The 17,050-nt window shown below is 55.3% G+C and overlaps 1 protein-coding gene across 1 annotated transcript in view; it reads right to left on the reverse strand.

Annotated features, from left to right (window-relative positions):
* Positions 1-256: 256 nt before the first annotated feature.
* SGIP1 (SH3GL interacting endocytic adaptor 1) overlaps positions 257-17,050 on the reverse strand; it is a gene marked incomplete at both ends in the record, with an annotated part of 47,490 nt that continues 30,696 nt past the window's right edge. Inside the window, 10 exons of the mRNA XM_084210950.1 lie at positions 257-279; positions 809-973; positions 1,490-1,554; positions 2,269-2,471; positions 2,784-2,916; positions 3,792-3,947; positions 5,074-5,185; positions 10,590-10,649; positions 13,776-13,902; positions 14,594-14,715. Coding sequence (XP_084067076.1) covers positions 257-279; positions 809-973; positions 1,490-1,554; positions 2,269-2,471; positions 2,784-2,916; positions 3,792-3,947; positions 5,074-5,185; positions 10,590-10,649; positions 13,776-13,902; positions 14,594-14,715 — 1,166 coding nt within the window. The remainder of the gene's footprint in view (positions 280-808; positions 974-1,489; positions 1,555-2,268; positions 2,472-2,783; positions 2,917-3,791; positions 3,948-5,073; positions 5,186-10,589; positions 10,650-13,775; positions 13,903-14,593; positions 14,716-17,050) is intronic.

Genomic DNA, 17,050 nt, shown 5'->3' on the forward strand with positions numbered 1-17,050 from the left:
GAGTACAATTTACAAATACAATAATTACATTTTAAAACCATTAACAATGTTACATCTAGAAGTAAATACTGGAGGACTGGTCAAGACGGTGTTTTCCAAGGAAAAAAAATGCTGAAAGTTGTCGACACTTCCAACAGAAATGTCCCGAGTGCAGGATTTAGTTCATTTTCCTTAAACTGTAATTAAAACCCGTTCCACGCACAGCAGTCCTTGGGTATTTTCCATAGTATTTTCCATGGACTTGCATAAGCTTCCATCAGTTATCCGCCAAATATTTACCTAGAAACGGGATCAGAAATCAGCTGGGGGGAGGGAGCAGCCCTGATTCCCAGGAGTTTTTGCCCACCTCCACCAGCCCTTCCTGCCCACAGAAAAATCCTCCTTATTCTCTGCAACCATAAGGAAAAATCCTTGTTATTTTCTGCAGCAATGAAGAAAAATCCTCACTATTCTCTGCAGCAATGAGGAAAAATCCTCATTATTCTTTACAGTCATAAGCACAAGGAAAAATCCTCGTTATTCTCTGCAGCCATGAGGAGAAATCCTCATTATTCTCTGCAGCAACGGGGCAAAAGCTCTTCCTGGAGATGCCCTGGAGATGCCAGCCCTTGCCTTTCATGCAGGAGCAGACATGAGCCGTGAAAGCCAAGGCTGGCAGACGGCAGCAGGATTTATTTCACGCAGGCTGTCCCTCTGTCCCCCCCTGCCCGAGCTGCAGTGTGCAGACACGCAGCACCGGCGCTCCCGGCATCCCGGCACGGCCAGAGGAGACCTGCGGGGACACCGGAGCCGCCGGTGAGGCACTCACCTGCCGCAAACCTCTTCTTGATGAGGGAGAAGCGGTAGCCGGCGCCCACCAGCTCGATGTCGCAGCTGGACAAGGTGCTGCCCTCGCTGGTGAACTGCACGGCCAGCGGGGCCGGCGAGCTCGGCCCCTCCGACAGCTGGAACCGCGCCAGCAGCGACCCCACACCTGCGATTGGAAGGGCAGAGAGACCCCGGTGAGCGCCGGGGGGCACTCCGAGCATCCCGGCACGGACGGGGGCACGGCCAAAGCGCCACCGGAGCCACGGCGGGGCCGGCCCCGCAGCGTCCCCGGGCGGGCAGAGCCAAACCCCCTCATCCGCCCAGCAGGATTCGGCTTTTCACACATGCCAGCGCTAGGAACAGCTTTCCACGTGGAAAACCTCCTGTGGGAGACAGCAATCCTCCCAACGGGGCCTCAGCCTCGGAGCAGAGGGGAGCTGAGGATTTGGCACCCCACCACATCCCAGCCCGGTGTGTGAATGCCCCTCGGGATGCCAAGGTGGTTGGCAAAGCAGCGCTGGTGGCACACAGCCCTGCTTTTTGAGCTCCAAAATGAAATAGCTTTGTCCCCAGCAAGCCCCAGCAGGAACCCGAGTGTCTGGGCTCGTGTGCCGGCACCCTCAGTGGGTCCATGCCTGCCTGGAGGATTCTGAGATAGTGACATGCATATTTGCAGGATTACCTCCATTTTCTGACTTCTGGGAGATATCAGGGATCTTCCACAATATCCTTTGCTGTTCAGCATTCCTGCAAACACATGGAGAAGAGCATTTCTGTAGGAATCAAGAAACTGCCAAGGAGTAATTTGAATTTTGCTAAAGGCTGGGGGTGTGGTGGGGGGGGAACTACTCTGGTGCTGCTCTCTAGAGTAGCAATTCTGTGAGCTTGGATTTGGGTTTCCCAGCAAGTGAAAGTTCAAGTCATGGTTGGACTTGATAGTCTTAGAAGGCTTTTCCAAACAAAATATTTGTATGATTGTTATGAGGATTGCAGGTTAACAAGAGACATGGAAATTTGCCAGTGCCTTCAGCAGCAACAGCCACACGTCCTTCCATGAATCCCAGAATGCCAGACTGCTTGGGTTGGAAGGGACCTTAAAATTTATCCAGTGCCGCCCCTGCCATGGCAGGGACACCTCCCACTGCCCCAGGCTGCTCCAGCCCCAGTGTCCAGCCTGGCCTTGGGCACTGCCAGGGATCCTGCCTGTGCATCCCTCTAAACTCTGGATAAAGCAGCCAAAACACAAAATAAGGGTGATGCTCTGCTGCCTGCACATGTCCCTTCATCTCTGACCATTTTGCTGTGGGAATGGCCAGAGAAAGGGAACCAGAGTGGGGTTAAACATTTCCTCCTGCAAGAGGAGGGCAGGTTTGGGTTCCCAGCGTGTCCCCTGCTCCCACCCACCGACCCTCTTTCAGCAGGATGGGGATTCTAGGCAGGGACAGGATGAGCAATCCCTACCAGACAGCAGGAGGAAGCACAGCTTGAAGTTTGGTTACTCCTCCGTCGACAGGGACGAGGAACTGGACGTTGTTTAGAGCTACAGGCGTGGTCATTGCCTCTGTATTGTATTTGTAGTCGATGCGCAGGTCAGTGCTTGCAGGGTCACACCGCCAGCTCACTGCAAGGTTTAATGGAGTAGACTGAATACCCTGGGCAGACACCTTCCAAAATGACAGAAAAAACATTTAGTTTCCGTAGGGCTGAAGGGAGAAATCCCGTTTTACAGACGCAGACATCGCACTTGGAGGCAAGACCTTGAATTCCCCCTGAATTTAGTACTGGGCTTAAAGCCAGCCAACCCAGTGCCACACAGAAGGGACAGTGGGACAACAAGCCCCCACCTCACATTAGCTCCACTCTGCACTAGGGAAACACCATCTTTTACATTTACCATTTTTTACAGCCATAATCAGCACAGGTTTTTTTTTTGTTTTTTTTTTTTTCATAATTTTATCTCACAAAAAAACCCCTACCTGGTATTTGAGCATATCCACATTGTAATAGGTGGCTTGAGGTTTCTGTTCCGATACCTTCTTTAGGTGAGTCATCAGATTTGGCATGTTGACCCAGAACTCCTTGGAGTTGGAGTCACTCTGCACGGTGTCACTGCACAGAGGAGAAGGAACCCTTTGGATAACCTGCCTGGGCAGGACAGGGCTGTTCTACACAGCGCAGGGATGGCACTCAATCCCACCTCCAGAGGAACACTGGCTCCCTCCCACACAGCTCTGGCTTGTCCTCATCCCTCTGCATCCCCCAAATCTTGGGCTGATCCCCCAGTGTGGGCAGCAGGAAAGGGGGGATTCTGCCCCTCTGCTCCTCACAGGACAGGCCCCACCGGCAGAGCTGCCCCAGCCCTGGGGCCAACAGCAGCTGTACCTGGAGCTGCTGGAGAGAGCCCAGAGGAGGCCCCAGAGCTGCTGCAGGGCTGGAACCCCTCTGGAGCCAGGCTGGGAGAGCTGGGGGTGCTCACCTGGAGAGGAGAAGGATCCAGGGAGAGCTCAGAGCCCCTGGCAGGGCCTGAAGGGGCTCCAGCAGAGCTGGAGAGGGACTGGGGACAAGGATGGAGGGACAGGAGACAGGAATGGCTCCCACTGCCAGAGAGCAGGGCTGGATGGGGGATTGGGAATTGGGAATTGTTCCTGGGATCGTGGGGAGGGGCTGGAATGGAATTCCCAGAGCAGCTGTGGCTGCCCCTGGATCCCTGGCAGTGCCCAAGGCCAGGCTGGATGGGGCTGGGAGCAGCCAGGGACAGTGGAAAGTGTCTCTGCCCATGGGGTAATTTTGATATCAGAATAATCCTGATGTTCTATCAACCCAAACCATTCTGGGATTTCATCAAGTATTTAAGGGTTTGAGAGTTTCACTCCCACAATCAGCACGTGCTCCCAAGGAAGACACTTCAGGCCATGCATTTTTGCAAGCACCCCATTTTCCGGGAATCCCGCCCTCCCCTGGGATGCTGCCGGGGAAGGCCTTACCAGCAGAGCAGCTGGGGGTTTGGCAGGACGTGCTCCAGCCTGTTGAAGTTGAGCACGCGGAAGGTGAGCACGGCTGGGGCGGGGTTGTTGGCAAAGTGTCGGGTGATGCCCGCCGGGAAGGACAGCACCATCTCCCCCGTGATCTTCACGATGCACCTGCAGCGCCCAGCACAGAGAGCCAGGGGGAGCAAAGGGGGCTCAAAATGCAGCAGCGAGGGAGGGCTGCCACCATGGATGGTGTGGGGACAGTCCCCCCTTCCCCACCCAACACATCTGAGCCTCTGAGGGCCTCAGAGAGAGCAGAAAAAGCACAAGGGCTGACAGGGATCTGCTTAAATAAACCCTGTTTGCAGCTTCTTATTTTTGCTGTCATTCAGTATTTCAGTGAAATGAATTTGTCTTTGGTCGTCCCTTTTGGGTTTTATCTATTAGAGGGTCTTAAAACATAGGTGGGAAACCCCTCCAAGTTTCTGTTGGAATTCTGTTGGAATGCCATCCTGTGTTGGCCACGCACAGAAGGGGAAGGCTGCAGCCCCCCTGCCACCCTTCCTGTGCTGCTCTCTGAGATTCCTCACACAAAGTCCTCACCTCCCTTTCCCACAGCAGAAACATTTTGAAACAGGTCACCACAACAGTGTCCTGCCCCTGGACACCCCAGGCCACATCACCTCCTGTCCTGATGCCTCAAGTTTGGGTTTTCTATATTCAGATTCTGCTTTAGTGTGTGGGTCTGGGCTTCACATCAGGGCATGCTGAGCTCTCTGCACAGAGCAGGAGACAAAACAATTCCTGCTCCAGCTGGGCACCAAGGACAAATGATCCAAATCTCAGCCCCAGAGCACAAACCCCGTGGGCTGGAGAGAGAAAAACAAGCAGGGTGGGACTGCAGGGGCTGAAGCTGGGATGGGACAATGAACTGCAAGGTGCAAATGGAGCAGAGCTGATCCCAGGGAGAGACCCCATGCCCGGCCATGCATTTTGGGGCCATTTTGGTTCATCTTGGGTGCAGCCCTGGCTGGGCTCTGGTGCTGCCCCAGGTGGGTGCATGGAGGAGATCCTTTGGATCAATCCCTGCTTTATTCTGGAGCTCTGCCCAGCCTCAGCTCTAGGACAGCCTGCACAAGGCATCAGTTTCTGACTACCCAGCTGGAACAGAAAGCATCTGGAAAACCGCCTGGGCCAGAGCCAGAGGAAGGCCTCAGCCTCCCTCCTCATCCCTGACAAACCCCTCATCCCTCCCCACTGTCCCCACGGCAGGGACACCCCGGGGGTCGGCACCTACTTGTTGGGGTCAGCCCCTTTGAAGTACGCGTTGACGGTTTCGGTGAAGGCGGCGGCCACGGGCAGGGTGTCCTGTGCCCCCATGGTCAGGGGGCTGGGGCCCCGTGACGAGCCTGCAACAGAGCAAACGGCCCCCTTGGCACCTGCCGGGCACCTCGGCGTGCCCCCGGCCTGACTCCACGGGCAAAGAATCACCAAAACCCCCCAGGCTTCAGATGAGGCTTTCGAAACGTTTGGGAAATGATCTCTGCCCCCGCCCCGCTGCCGAAAGCAAGCAAAGAAAAGGATGGAGGAGGCCAGGCGGGAGCAGCATGCGGGGCTGCCACACGGCAGGCTTTGCATGACAGTTTTTGCAGTCGCTTTTTGGGGCCCACAACGAGGGGCTGGGGGGTTCAGTGTGTCACCCCGGGCATCGGGGTGTTGGCAGTGTCTCCCTGATGTCCCCCCGAGCTGAGGGGGCTCCTGCAATCCCCAGCACACTCTGCTCTGCTCCCCTCTCCTGCCCTGTGGATGCCTGGGGCATCCTCCACACCCCCCTCACTCCACAAAACCCTCAGTGCCTGACAGGAAATCTGCAAATCATCAGAAACCTGGAAAAACAGAGGCACTGGCACAGCTTGTCCAGAGAAGCTGTGGAAGCTGAAGCTGCCCCTGGATCCCTGGAAGTATCCAAGGCTAGCTTGGACAGGAGCCACCTGGGAGAGTGGAAGTTGGAACAAGCTGGAAGGAGCTGAGATTTAAGGTTCTTTCCAAACCAAATCATTCTAGGATTCCGTGATTTGGAAAAGGGGAAAAGCTTGCCTTGGTGTTACTGTGCTTCCTTGGACACTTGTCAGGCTCTAAAATAACTCAGCCCTGCAGGATCACGCACAGGTTTCCCTTTGCTGGCCAGGAATTGTTTCCAAAAGACATTTGAGGATGAAATCATCACTTCAAGTGCTCCTCAGGAGCTCCAGGTATGCTGGAAACCCTCTGAGGGACCACAAGTCCTGTGCCCACCACCAAGGGGTTGGCACAGCCAAGCCCACACCTCTTCCCCATGGAAAGTATCCAAAGATCAGCCCAGATGCCCAAGGTGTTTGACAGCCAAAAAATCCTGGAGAGGTCACTCCCTGCCCTGGCACCACCCTTCAGCCTCTCTATTTCCTGCAATGCACCATTTGGGAACCTTTTTAAAGTACCACATCCTGTACACTCGGTGACGCATGAGGATTATTTTGCCCCAAATCTGCTGAAAAGGAACAGAAAAGGACTCCAGAGGAGCAGCTTATCCAGGGACACCTCAGTCCATCACCATCCCTGCCAGGCGGGTGGAAGTGGGGACAGATCCAGCCCGGGCTTTGCTTGGAGCATACAAGCACCTGCCAGCTCCAGCCAAAGCTGCAGGAATTCCAGAGCCACAGGAATTCCAACACCAGCCCCGGGAAGGGCAGCACTTCCACAGGCAGAGGATAAGGGGGAAGCAAAGCTGAGCAAAACGTGTTACACTCCTGGCAAGCTCTTCTGCTTGGCCCATCCTCAGACACGATCCCTTCCCTTCTTTTTCTGCTGCTACCCCTGGGAATAAACAGGGGTTTGGGAGCAGGAAATTGGGATTTGCAACATCTCCTGGGAGATACACTTCTGTCACTTCAATGACACTTTGAGTGTGGGTACATTAATGGGGGAAATGATGGTTTCCACCAGCAAGGAGGAATCCTCACACCTCCCTGAGGCACCCACGTGTTAATGGATAGATCCTAAGTGCTCCTTCCTGGAGGCACAGATGAGGGATTTTCCCTTCCAGTGCCTAATGCAGCCTGAAAGTGTAAAACACTGATGCAGCCACACGGGTCCCTCTCGGTGCCAGCCCCGGGGAGGCTCGGGGGAATCAGGGATTGCAGCTGCAGCCCAGGATGGGGGTGCTCAGGGAGTGGATCCTGCTGTTCCTGGAACACCTCACCCCCACACACCAGACCCATGCCACACACACATTCATTATCCTAACGAGCCCAGAGCCTCCTGCTCCTGAGGCCACAGCCCAGGATATCCATCAGGGATTCCCTGGTGGAATTCCCACTGACGAACAGACACAGTTCCAGATGAGGGCATGGTCCCCAAAACCACAGGACACCGCATCCCAAAACCCCATGACTGAGGGGGCATGCAGGACAACATTTTCTAAAATTCCTTCCCAAAGACACCACTGGGAGCAAATCCTTGCTGCCCACCCAGAGCAACAACACCTCAGAGCATCAAACACAGCCGATATCCTGGCAGTGGGACATTCCCACTGCATCCACCTGGAAATTCACAGAATCAAAGAATTCACAGAATTCACAGAATCACCAGGTTGGCAGAGACCTCCAAGACCATCGAGTCCAGCCCAGCCCCAACACCCCAACTCAGCCCTGGCCCCCAGTGCCACATCCAGGCTTTGTTAAACACCCCCAGGGATGGGGTCTGCACCACCTCCCCGGGCAGCCATTCCAGAACTTTATCCCCCTTTCTCTAAACACTTTTCCCTGCTATCCCACCTGTATTTCCCTTGGTGCAGCTCGAGGCTGTGTGCTCTGGTTGTGTCAGTGCTGCTGCAGACAGAGCCCAGCCCAGCTGAGCACAGGCACCTTTCAGGAGCTGTGCAGAGTGATGAGGGCAGCCCTGAGTCTCCTTTGTTCCAGGCTGAGCACCCCCAGCTCCCTCAGGGGTTCCTCTCAGGGTTTGTGTTCCCAGCCCCTCTCCAGCCTCTGGACACTCTCAAGTGTCTCCATGTCCTTCCCAAACTGAGGGGCCAGAACTGGACACAGCGCTCGAGGTGTGCCCCCACCAGATGGGATCCAAAAACACCCACAAAGTCTGGCTATGGAAGAGGTGCCAAGCAGCAGAGGAGCCTCAGGCTTGGCTCCTAGGGAAGGCACAGGAAAGGGCTTGGCAATGGAATAATCATTCCTTGGAGAAGGAAATCTCCACTACCCAAATGCACAAATTCCAGCTGGGCTTAGCCTGGACCCCGCGCCAGGGCCAGGGGTCTGCCACAGCACCACACTCTTCTCCTCATCTTTCATCTCTCCTTTTCCCTCTGCCCCTGTATCTTTGATTCTCCTGGATGAAAAATCAGGAATAAACAGGGAGATCTGGATTCCCAGGCTCAGCTGGGATGTGGGAATGTAAGTCCATCTGAGCAGCAACAACAACAAAACAGCCTCATTTCTAATGGTCTAAAGGTCATGTGGGTGGAATTGGGGTTCTTGGTTCCCTCCACTCTTCCCTCATGAATCCATAAATCCTTCTCTTCATGACTTCAGGGAGTAAATTAATCCTTACGCACATATTTTCATTAAAAATGAAAAGAATAAGCTATTATAAGGATTGCAATTATTGTCCAGAAACTTGAGAGAAATCCAGTTGGTGTGGCACAGCTCCACCCCAAACCTGCCTTTTCAGCTCCTGCTTCAAAAGTCATTTTTATAAACATTTCATTTGCACAAATGACCTGATAATGACAGAGAAAAAAAATAAATCCACTTTATGGAGCTTTGCATCCAGCCATAAGCAGCAGACCAGCTTAATTAGCCTTATTTTTCCCTACAAAAAAGGTGGAAAATGCAACAGTGGAGTAGCCAGGGATCCCAGAACATGAGAGTATCACCACATCTCCTTCCACACAGGGACAAACTGCCCCACATTCATCAAGCACGTGGATCTTGCACCAAAAAAAAAAAAAAACTCCAAAAACCCACAAACAAACCCAAATCCAGAAAGAAACTATAATTTCCCTTCTGGTATTCCATGCCCTGAGTTCCAGCCACCAAACTCAGCAGATCTCTTCTCACTTCCCTGTACACGAAGTTTATATTTTTTTTCTTTTTGAATTGGGCTTAAATATTTCGAGATCAATGAGGAAACCCAGTGCGTGGAAGTGAGACAGCTCCTTGCTGGGCTGTGGGATGATCCTGGGGCAGTGCCACACTCCTGCATTCCTGGGATAATCCCACCCCAGCTCCAGACCGTTCACACCACCAGAACCAAGCCCAAGAATTCCAGTACAAGGTTAAGATTCCAAGGCACAGGAAAAGCCCTGAAAGCACAGTGCTGGGGCTGGATTGAGCGAGGGGCAGGAAGGAAGCAGGGGGAATGTAGAGCTGGAATATTCCTGCTGAGAAATAACACTGTCCCTGCTGCCCTCAGCTCTTCCCAGAGCTCCCAACAAGCCCCTGAGAAAGGAAACCCAAGCAGGGATTTTGGCTGGAAATACCAAAACTGCCCCGAGCACCAGGAGGAAGCAGCTCCTGCACGACCCCTGCTGGGTCTAAGCTGGGAGACGCCATCGGAGCAGGGACATCAAAGTGGGAATTGTCAGAGTGGGGACCTTGGAAAAAGGAGGGAAGGAAGGACCTAAAACCCCTGGTCACCACCTTGATCCCTGCTTTCTGCTGCTGCTCAGCCATCACTGTCACCAGGATGGGTTTGCTCCATGATCCCAAGCAGCTCATGCCACGCAGTGCCATCCTGGGCCACTCCAGTGCTCCCCAGCCAGGCAGTGCCATCCTGGGCCACTCCTGTACTCCCCAGCCAGGCACTGCCATCCTGGGCCACCCCTTTTGTCCCCAGCCAGGCACTGCTGTCCTGGGCCACTCCCCAGCCAGGCAGCGCCACCCTAGGTCCCTCCTTTGCAGGAGGGGACACTTTGGGAATCCCACATGGAACCATCCCCAGCTCTGCCTGCAGGCCCCACAGCAGCTCCCAGCTGCTTCTTTGGGATTTGCGGGAATCCCTCCCGGCTGCAGGCAAACCCCTGCTTCTCCTTCGGCTGTTAAAAGGAAAATGTCGGCTCCGTGCCTGCGAGACGAAGCTGCCCCCAAAGCCTCGGGGGGTTGTCCTCTCTGGGATGTGACACTGCTCGGAGAAGGTGCCATCGGCCCCAAACCGAGGTTTTCCCTCCCTGCATCCTCATCCACGAGGGACCCCAAAGCCTCCGGCACCTCCAGCCGAGCACCCCGGCAGCACAACCTGGCCCAGCCCGGGGCGGTGCTGGCAGAGCCAGCGCGTTCCCGGAGCCCTGCCGGCCGGACAGCGGGACGGGAGGAGCGGAGGAGGCGGCGGACGCGGCTCCTCGGGGTTTGAATTCCCCACGCCCAGCTCCGGGAGCCAGCGGGGAGCGCGGAGAGAAGCCCTGGCTGGCAGGGTCAGGTTCCTCGGCAGTGCAAGCGGCTCCGCTCCCTGGTTTTCACCTCCGTCTGGGAATATTCGGAATGTTCCTTTGGGCTTTTGGTTTGCTTGGGTCGGATTTTTTTTTTTTTTTTAATGAAATCAACGAGTTAAAAAAAGAGATGAGCGGGACAAATGGCACAAACCAAATCAAATCAAACCGATTCCGGTCGGACTGGCGATGTCATCTAAGTAGCCATAGCATTCCGCACGGGAAGCTGGGTTGGATGAAGCCCGGAAAGCTGGATTGGATGGAGCCTTGGAAGGGAACCCCGGGAGCGAGAGAGCGAGGGGAGCGAGTGGTTACCGGGTGTGCTTTGCACTACTTACCTTCGAAAGTCAAATAAAACTTTCCTCTGTCAAACCAAACGAGGGAAGGCTGTTCATTCTCTGTATGGCCAGGAGTTGAAGCGGGATGGGAAAGGTTAAGGAGAGGGAGAGAGAAGGACACAGTGTGAGTCACAGAGCAGGTCATTAATGTCGCTACGGGGAGGGGGCGAGGCGCTGCAGGGCGGTCACACGTGCAGGGACAGGGGCGTGACACCCGGCCGCCGGCTCGGGGGACAGAAAGCAGGAAGCAAAGCTATGGAAGCCCAGATGGAAGAGTCGTTCTGCCCGCTGGTGAGCGGTTTGCAGGGGTGCTCTCGCTTTTTTTGGCCGCGGTAGAAGAGGTTTGTCGGCTCATGCGCTCCGGGTTCTGCCTGCGCGGAGCGGGGCCGGCGCTCCTCAGCATTCCCGGCGGGATGCTGCTCCGCATGCCACCCCGCAGTGACACTCAGGGACAGTGACACGTGGCTGTTTGCTCTCGCATCTCAGGACACGACACTTGCAGAGAACCGGACACACGCACACAGAGAAGCGGATCCTAGCTGGAGCCTTCCCTTCCCATCACAGGCAGCTCCCTGCGCTCCCGCCGCCTCCAAAGGCACCACGCTGGAATAACTCGGGATGTGAGGGCGGGAGGGGGGTGGGGCAAACAGCTTTTGGAGCTGCTAAATGAACCTTTTGGAATTCGGGAGGTGCCAACCTTCCACCTCCAAGTCCTTTGAGTCACTGAGAAACTGTCATGCAAGGTGCTGCGAGCGGTGGGTGCCGCTCCGAAGGCGGAATTCTCGGCAAACTCCCTGCTAGTACAGTACCTGCCGGCGTTTCCCTGCGCCCTTCAAACGCGGGCAGTTTGTCAATAAAAGCATCATCCTCTGATAACACAAGCAGAAGAAACGCAAAGGAAACAAAGAAAGAAAGAAAGAAAAAAAGAAAAGAAAAAAAAAAGAGCACAAAAAGAATGAAAACACGGATCCCAAGTGAAACCAAGCAGCGCACTTGTATCAACGCAGAGACAGAAATGACGGAGGGGCACCAACACGGGAACAAAAGAGCTCCTTGCTGTGCCAGGAATTGTCCAGACTGACATGCAGCCAACGAGGAAAGCACACCAGAACAGCACGGAGGACACGGGGATGGAACAGCCCTGCCCCTGCTCCCGGACAAACTCCGTGGGACTTTGCCACAGGGCACGGGAGATGGGGAATGTGGTGGAGCCAGACTCCAGCCCCAGCTGGACTGGGGTGCCCCAGCCCCCCGGGACCTGCAGTGGTCCCTGATCCCAGACCTGCCCATCCCTGCACGCCTTCCAGCCCAGCTTTTCCTCTTTTGGGAATTGGAATTTGTCCCTCCTCTGCTGTGGGTTTCCCTGGATGCTCACCCAGCACTAGTGCCTGCCCTCACCTTGGTGGGGACAAGGAGGTGCTTTCCCAGGGCTGACCCCAAACCTGTCTGTCTCTGCCTGTGCCCCATCCAGCTTTTCCCAAGGTTTAGGTTGGATGCCAGCAGAAAAGGTTCCTCATCCAGAGGGTGCTGGCACTGCCCAGGCTCCTCAGGGAATGGGCACAGCCCCGAGGCTGCCAGAGCTCCAGGAGTATTTGGACAGCGCTGCCAGGGATGCTCAGGGTGGGAATGTTGGGTGTCTGTGCAGGGCCAGGGGTTGGATCAGTGATCCTTATGGGTCCCTTCCCACTCAGCATAATCTATGCATGGAGCTGGGAGTGCAACACCTACAAAATCTGGGATGCTCCTCCTGGCTGCCCCCTTTGGACTTCCCTGGCCAGGGGTGACCCCAGAGCCCCGATTTTGGCTCTGCTCCATGGAGGGTGTGGGACCCCAGCTTCTCCCCCCAGCCCAGCAACCTCATCACCTCTGCTCAGCACGGGGAAGTCACTAAATCATCAAACAGCAGCTTTTGATCCCAAAAATATGAGAGAAAAAAAAAATCCAAACGGAGAGCCTGAGAGAGCTGGGGTGGCAGAGGTCAGCTCACTCCCATTGCCCTTCCCAGCCTCCTACAGTCTCTGGCACTGTCCCTGTCCTCAGCCTGGCTGTCCCCTCCCCTAACACCGTGTGCCTGTGGCCACCATGCCCTCAGGCACTGCTAAGGCCACTGCCAGTGGCACAGGGGACGCTCAGGGCTCGCTGTCCTGGTGACATTTTTTTCAGCCAGGTGCTGTGACAGTGACCAACAGCCGGAACAGGCACGAGCACCTACAACACCTGAGAGTGAGGTGACAACAGGACGGAGACGCAGTCGAGACTCCAGCAAAGCCACGGGGAGGGCTCGGTGCCACCGGCACCGCGGGGACAGAGCCGTCACCGGCACCTTCCGGCCACCGCAGGGGGGGTGGTGGCAGTGCCACCGCTCCCCACGGTGACAGCGGTGACAAACGCTGCCGCCAGCGCGGTGGCCGAGAGCACGGGAACTCCCGCCAGGCCGGGTTTTCCAGAGGGTTGGGAAGAAAAGACAAAGGAGGGAGGTGATCCTGGAAGAGATGGAGCCGCAGGAAGCGAAGGGCGAAGGGCTGGCAGCCAGGGATGGAGGGGGGGGATGAGCACCGGCAGCAGGGACAGAGGGGACAGGAGGGGACAGAGGGGATGGAGAGGGAGGCGTGGGGGGACCCAGCGCCTGGAACTGGGAGCTGCCAGCCAGACTCGATTCCCATTCCTCATCTCAGCCCCGGGGTTTTGGCAAACCCCGCTTTTCCCAGGATGGAAACTGCAGCATATGGTTCTGCCCTAGGACGTGCCAAGTGGCTGGGAAGAGCCACTTTCTTTTCCAAGACCCCTTTTCCATTACTGCTTTAAGGGCAAGTATGAATTTAAGACATTCCAAGAGATTTAATATCCCTGGATCCCAAGGTCTGGCTTCCAGCCCCACTCCCCTCCAGGCACAAGCATCCCCCACAAAAAAAGCTTATTTTACCCCAATTTACAGCCCAGAACCACATTTTCTGTTACAATTCCCTTGACTTTCACCAAACATCCATTTCCCACAACATTTGGAACAACTTCCTTCACGGCATCACCCTCCTGATCCATCACCCCCCTCAAATCCCTTTTAGCATTTCAAACCCTGATGGAAACTAACGAATCTGACCCCAAGGAATGACCTAGGGAATGAAAAGGCCTCAGGAATTATTGGAGGATTAGGAAAGGTGAAAGAACAGCAATGCTGTGTGTGTTTACCAACGGTGGGAGTGGTGGCTGCACTCAGGGAATTGGTGGAAGATATGGAAGAAGTACTTTCAGCACGGGCTAAAGGTGCTATCGGAGGAGGGCTGGAGGAGTGGATAGGAGGGCTAAAAGGCCTGGACTGGAGAGAAACATAAAACAACACAAAGTTATAGAAAATCCGCACAGAAGCATTTGCATCAAACAAATAAAACTTCACCTGGACCCTCCTGACTGCTCAGCCCAGAGGAAAAACTGGAATGACTTGAGTTGTTTTAGTACCAATGGCATTTTAGCTTGGAGCTGGGAAAATAGATTATCCCCACCACTGCGGGGGTGGGGGTGGAGATTCCACACTGAGGGTGGGAGCTCCAGGGGCCGTAGGATGGATGGAATTGGGCAGGGAGCAGTGCCCAGCTCTCCAGGCCCTTAGGGATCCTTTGGGGTCATTTTGTATCCCCAGCATCAACCCCAAAGCCCTCACACCTTACCTGGAGCAGCCTGGGGTGGCACACAGGAGAGCCCTGAGCTGGCACCGCTCCTGGGGAGGCTGGAACTGCTCTGCTCTGCCCCCTGACCCTTCCCGGGGCACATTCCCACCCCAGCCCACTCCCTGCCGCAGCCGTGACTGAGCACCGCGGCTGGCACCACCAGGCTGCCAGAGCAGAGGTGGCACGGCCCTTCCCACGGGACATTCACAAATCCTGGAGAAGCCCAGCCCACCCCGGTGTCCGCGGCGGGCTCGCCCCGCTCCGCTGTCCCGTTCCGGACTGGGAATGCCACCCGCCGCCCCTGGCACAGCCCTGCCGTGCCCCCAGCCCCTCCCCACGTACCACATCGCTGACGGGGGGTTTGCCCGGGGGCAGCTTGGGCCGGGACGGGGGCCGGGGCGGCGGCGGCGGCGGGGTGCCACACGTGGCCAGCGGCGTGCCGGGGCGTGCCGGGGACGAGGAACCTGCAAGGAACGGGAGCCGTGAGTGCCCGCGGGCTCTGCCCCCGCGCTGCCCACGCCAGAGCCCCAGGAGCTGCCCGGGATGGGGGCACAGCCCAGCTGCTGTGCAAGGAACGAACATTCCAGGAGGGATGATGCCCGTGGATTCCTGGCAGGGGCTGCTCAGTGCCCGGCTCTCTCTACAAAATTGACAGCAGAGTCTTACAGCTTTCTCAAAAACACGGGCAGGAGGGATGGGATGATGGATGAAGCACTGCTCCAGGGCTGGCACAACTGGGAGTTAGGGATCCTTGTCACAATCACATTTTCTGAAAAAATCCCTTCACCCAGAATTTCTCCTGGGAAGCCTCTGAGAAAAAGGAAAACAAATTCTTATCTCATTGATTCTCCTGTGCTGTGCTCACATGTGGTGTGTTTGGAGATTGTTTATCCAGCTGGTTATTATTTCATTGGTTTGATGTGAATTGTTTTGACTTATTGGCCAATTAGGGTCAAGATGTGTCAAGACTCTGGAGAGAGTCACAAGTTTCATTGTTATCTTTTTAACCTTCTGTACGTATCCTTTCTGTATTCCTTAATATAGTTAAGTATAGTATTCTGTAATATATTATCATAAAATAATAAAATAGCCTTCTGAGAACATGGAGTCAGATTCATCATTCCTTCCTGCCACAGAGCACCCCACAAATACAACAGATCCTCATCACAGGGCAAAGCTTTGGCCCAGCAAAGAAAGGGAAGGGTGGAAGAGGAAGGTTCTGGGATTTGCTGGGAGCACAACACAGCTCACACCCCTCTGGAAGAGACTCCTGAAGAAGGGAGCTGAGCTCAGGGCTCGCACAGACCCTGCTGCAGAGGGGATTTCTGTGGCCGAATGGGAATTCCAACACGAGCCTCCTGGGAGATCCAGGAGCCTTCTTCTCTCCACACACAGGAATTCCTTCCAGGAGAAGCCCAGCAAGACCTGGGCAGAGAGGGCAGGGGGGCACCAGGACACAAAGGGCAGCAGGAATGGGAGGGAGCTCAGAGCTCATTGCCAGGACAGCTGAGCCAGTGTTTGCCACCAGCTTCCATGGAGCTCAGCAGCTCATGGCTCAGACTGATGAGATGATAACTTAATAATTTTCCCACTTACAAGAGAATAATTTCCTGAGTTCTTTGGGTGATAGCTCAGAATAAGCAAAGATCAAAGGTGGATTTATAGAAACAAGAAGAGGTGAAGGAAAGCAGGCTCAGACAAGAGAGGGCCTGGCTGACAGGGAGTAAATTCCAGTCATTCCTCTGCACAACTCCAAAATTCAAGCCACTTTTATTTCAAAGCCTAATTTAGGAACCAAAGTTTGAATTTTTCCTTCCTTAGCCCAAGAAAAGCCATAGAAAATAAGAAATATTGAGGGAAAAAAAACCTTGCAGGACTGAGTGTCAGGGAGGGGTCTGTGGCCACCAGGTAGCCAAATCCCAGCCAGATGGTGGCTTCCATCCAGGGAATGGATATTTCCTACACCAGAAACTGACAGCATGTGGAAACCAGCATGGAATCAGAAATCTGCTGGAATGCTGGCCTTGGAGCAGCGTGGAGTGGTGGAAGGGGGTTAGAACAAGAGGAGCTTTGAGATCCTTTCCAGCCCAGCCCTTCCACCGTGACCCTGCACAGAGCCTTGGTGACACCCACGGGCTCTGAAGGCAGATCCTGGGGTGGCTCTGCTCCACAGCACCCAAAAACCAGCCTTGGAAGGGTAGGAGGGTGGGACAGATGCTGGATCTGTGCTGCACACCGTGCTGCAGCTTTCAGATGATTTGCACCATTTTTGTGTGGCTGTGCCCACACTCTCATTTCCCAGCTTGCTGCCCAGACTGAGCCAGGAGGCAATTCCTGGAGCAGGGCTGTGGATCTCCTGGGACAGGCTTCTCCATCCATCCAGCCCCACGGGGGGAGCCCTGGCACGTCTCCATCCTGCACTCAGCTGGGAGTGGGCTGGAGAGCAGTGCAGGATGGATCCTGGTGTGTCTTGCTCCTGGAGAAGTTCCAGCTCCTGCTGGACACCGCAGCCCCCACGGGGACCCCTGCCCACCCCCCGAGCCAGCACAGAAAAGCCACCAGCACTGAAGCAAAGCCACAGCTGCAGCAGCAGCCACACTCAGGGCACCCTCCTGGAGGTGACAAATCCCCCAGGCAGTGACACAAAGCCCGAGCTCCCACCAGGAGGGTGGCAGGAGTCAGACATGGAGCTGGAGGGCTGCACACCCACCCCAGCACCAGTGCAGGTTCCTCAAGGCTCTGATTCCCCCCAAAATCACCTTTGGTGGATGCAGGGTGGGAGCACGGGGCTGAGCTGGG

The sequence above is a fragment of the Fringilla coelebs genome (genome assembly GCF_963513975.1).
Source record: "Fringilla coelebs genome assembly, chromosome: 9".
Lineage (NCBI taxonomy): Eukaryota > Metazoa > Chordata > Aves > Passeriformes > Fringillidae > Fringilla > Fringilla coelebs.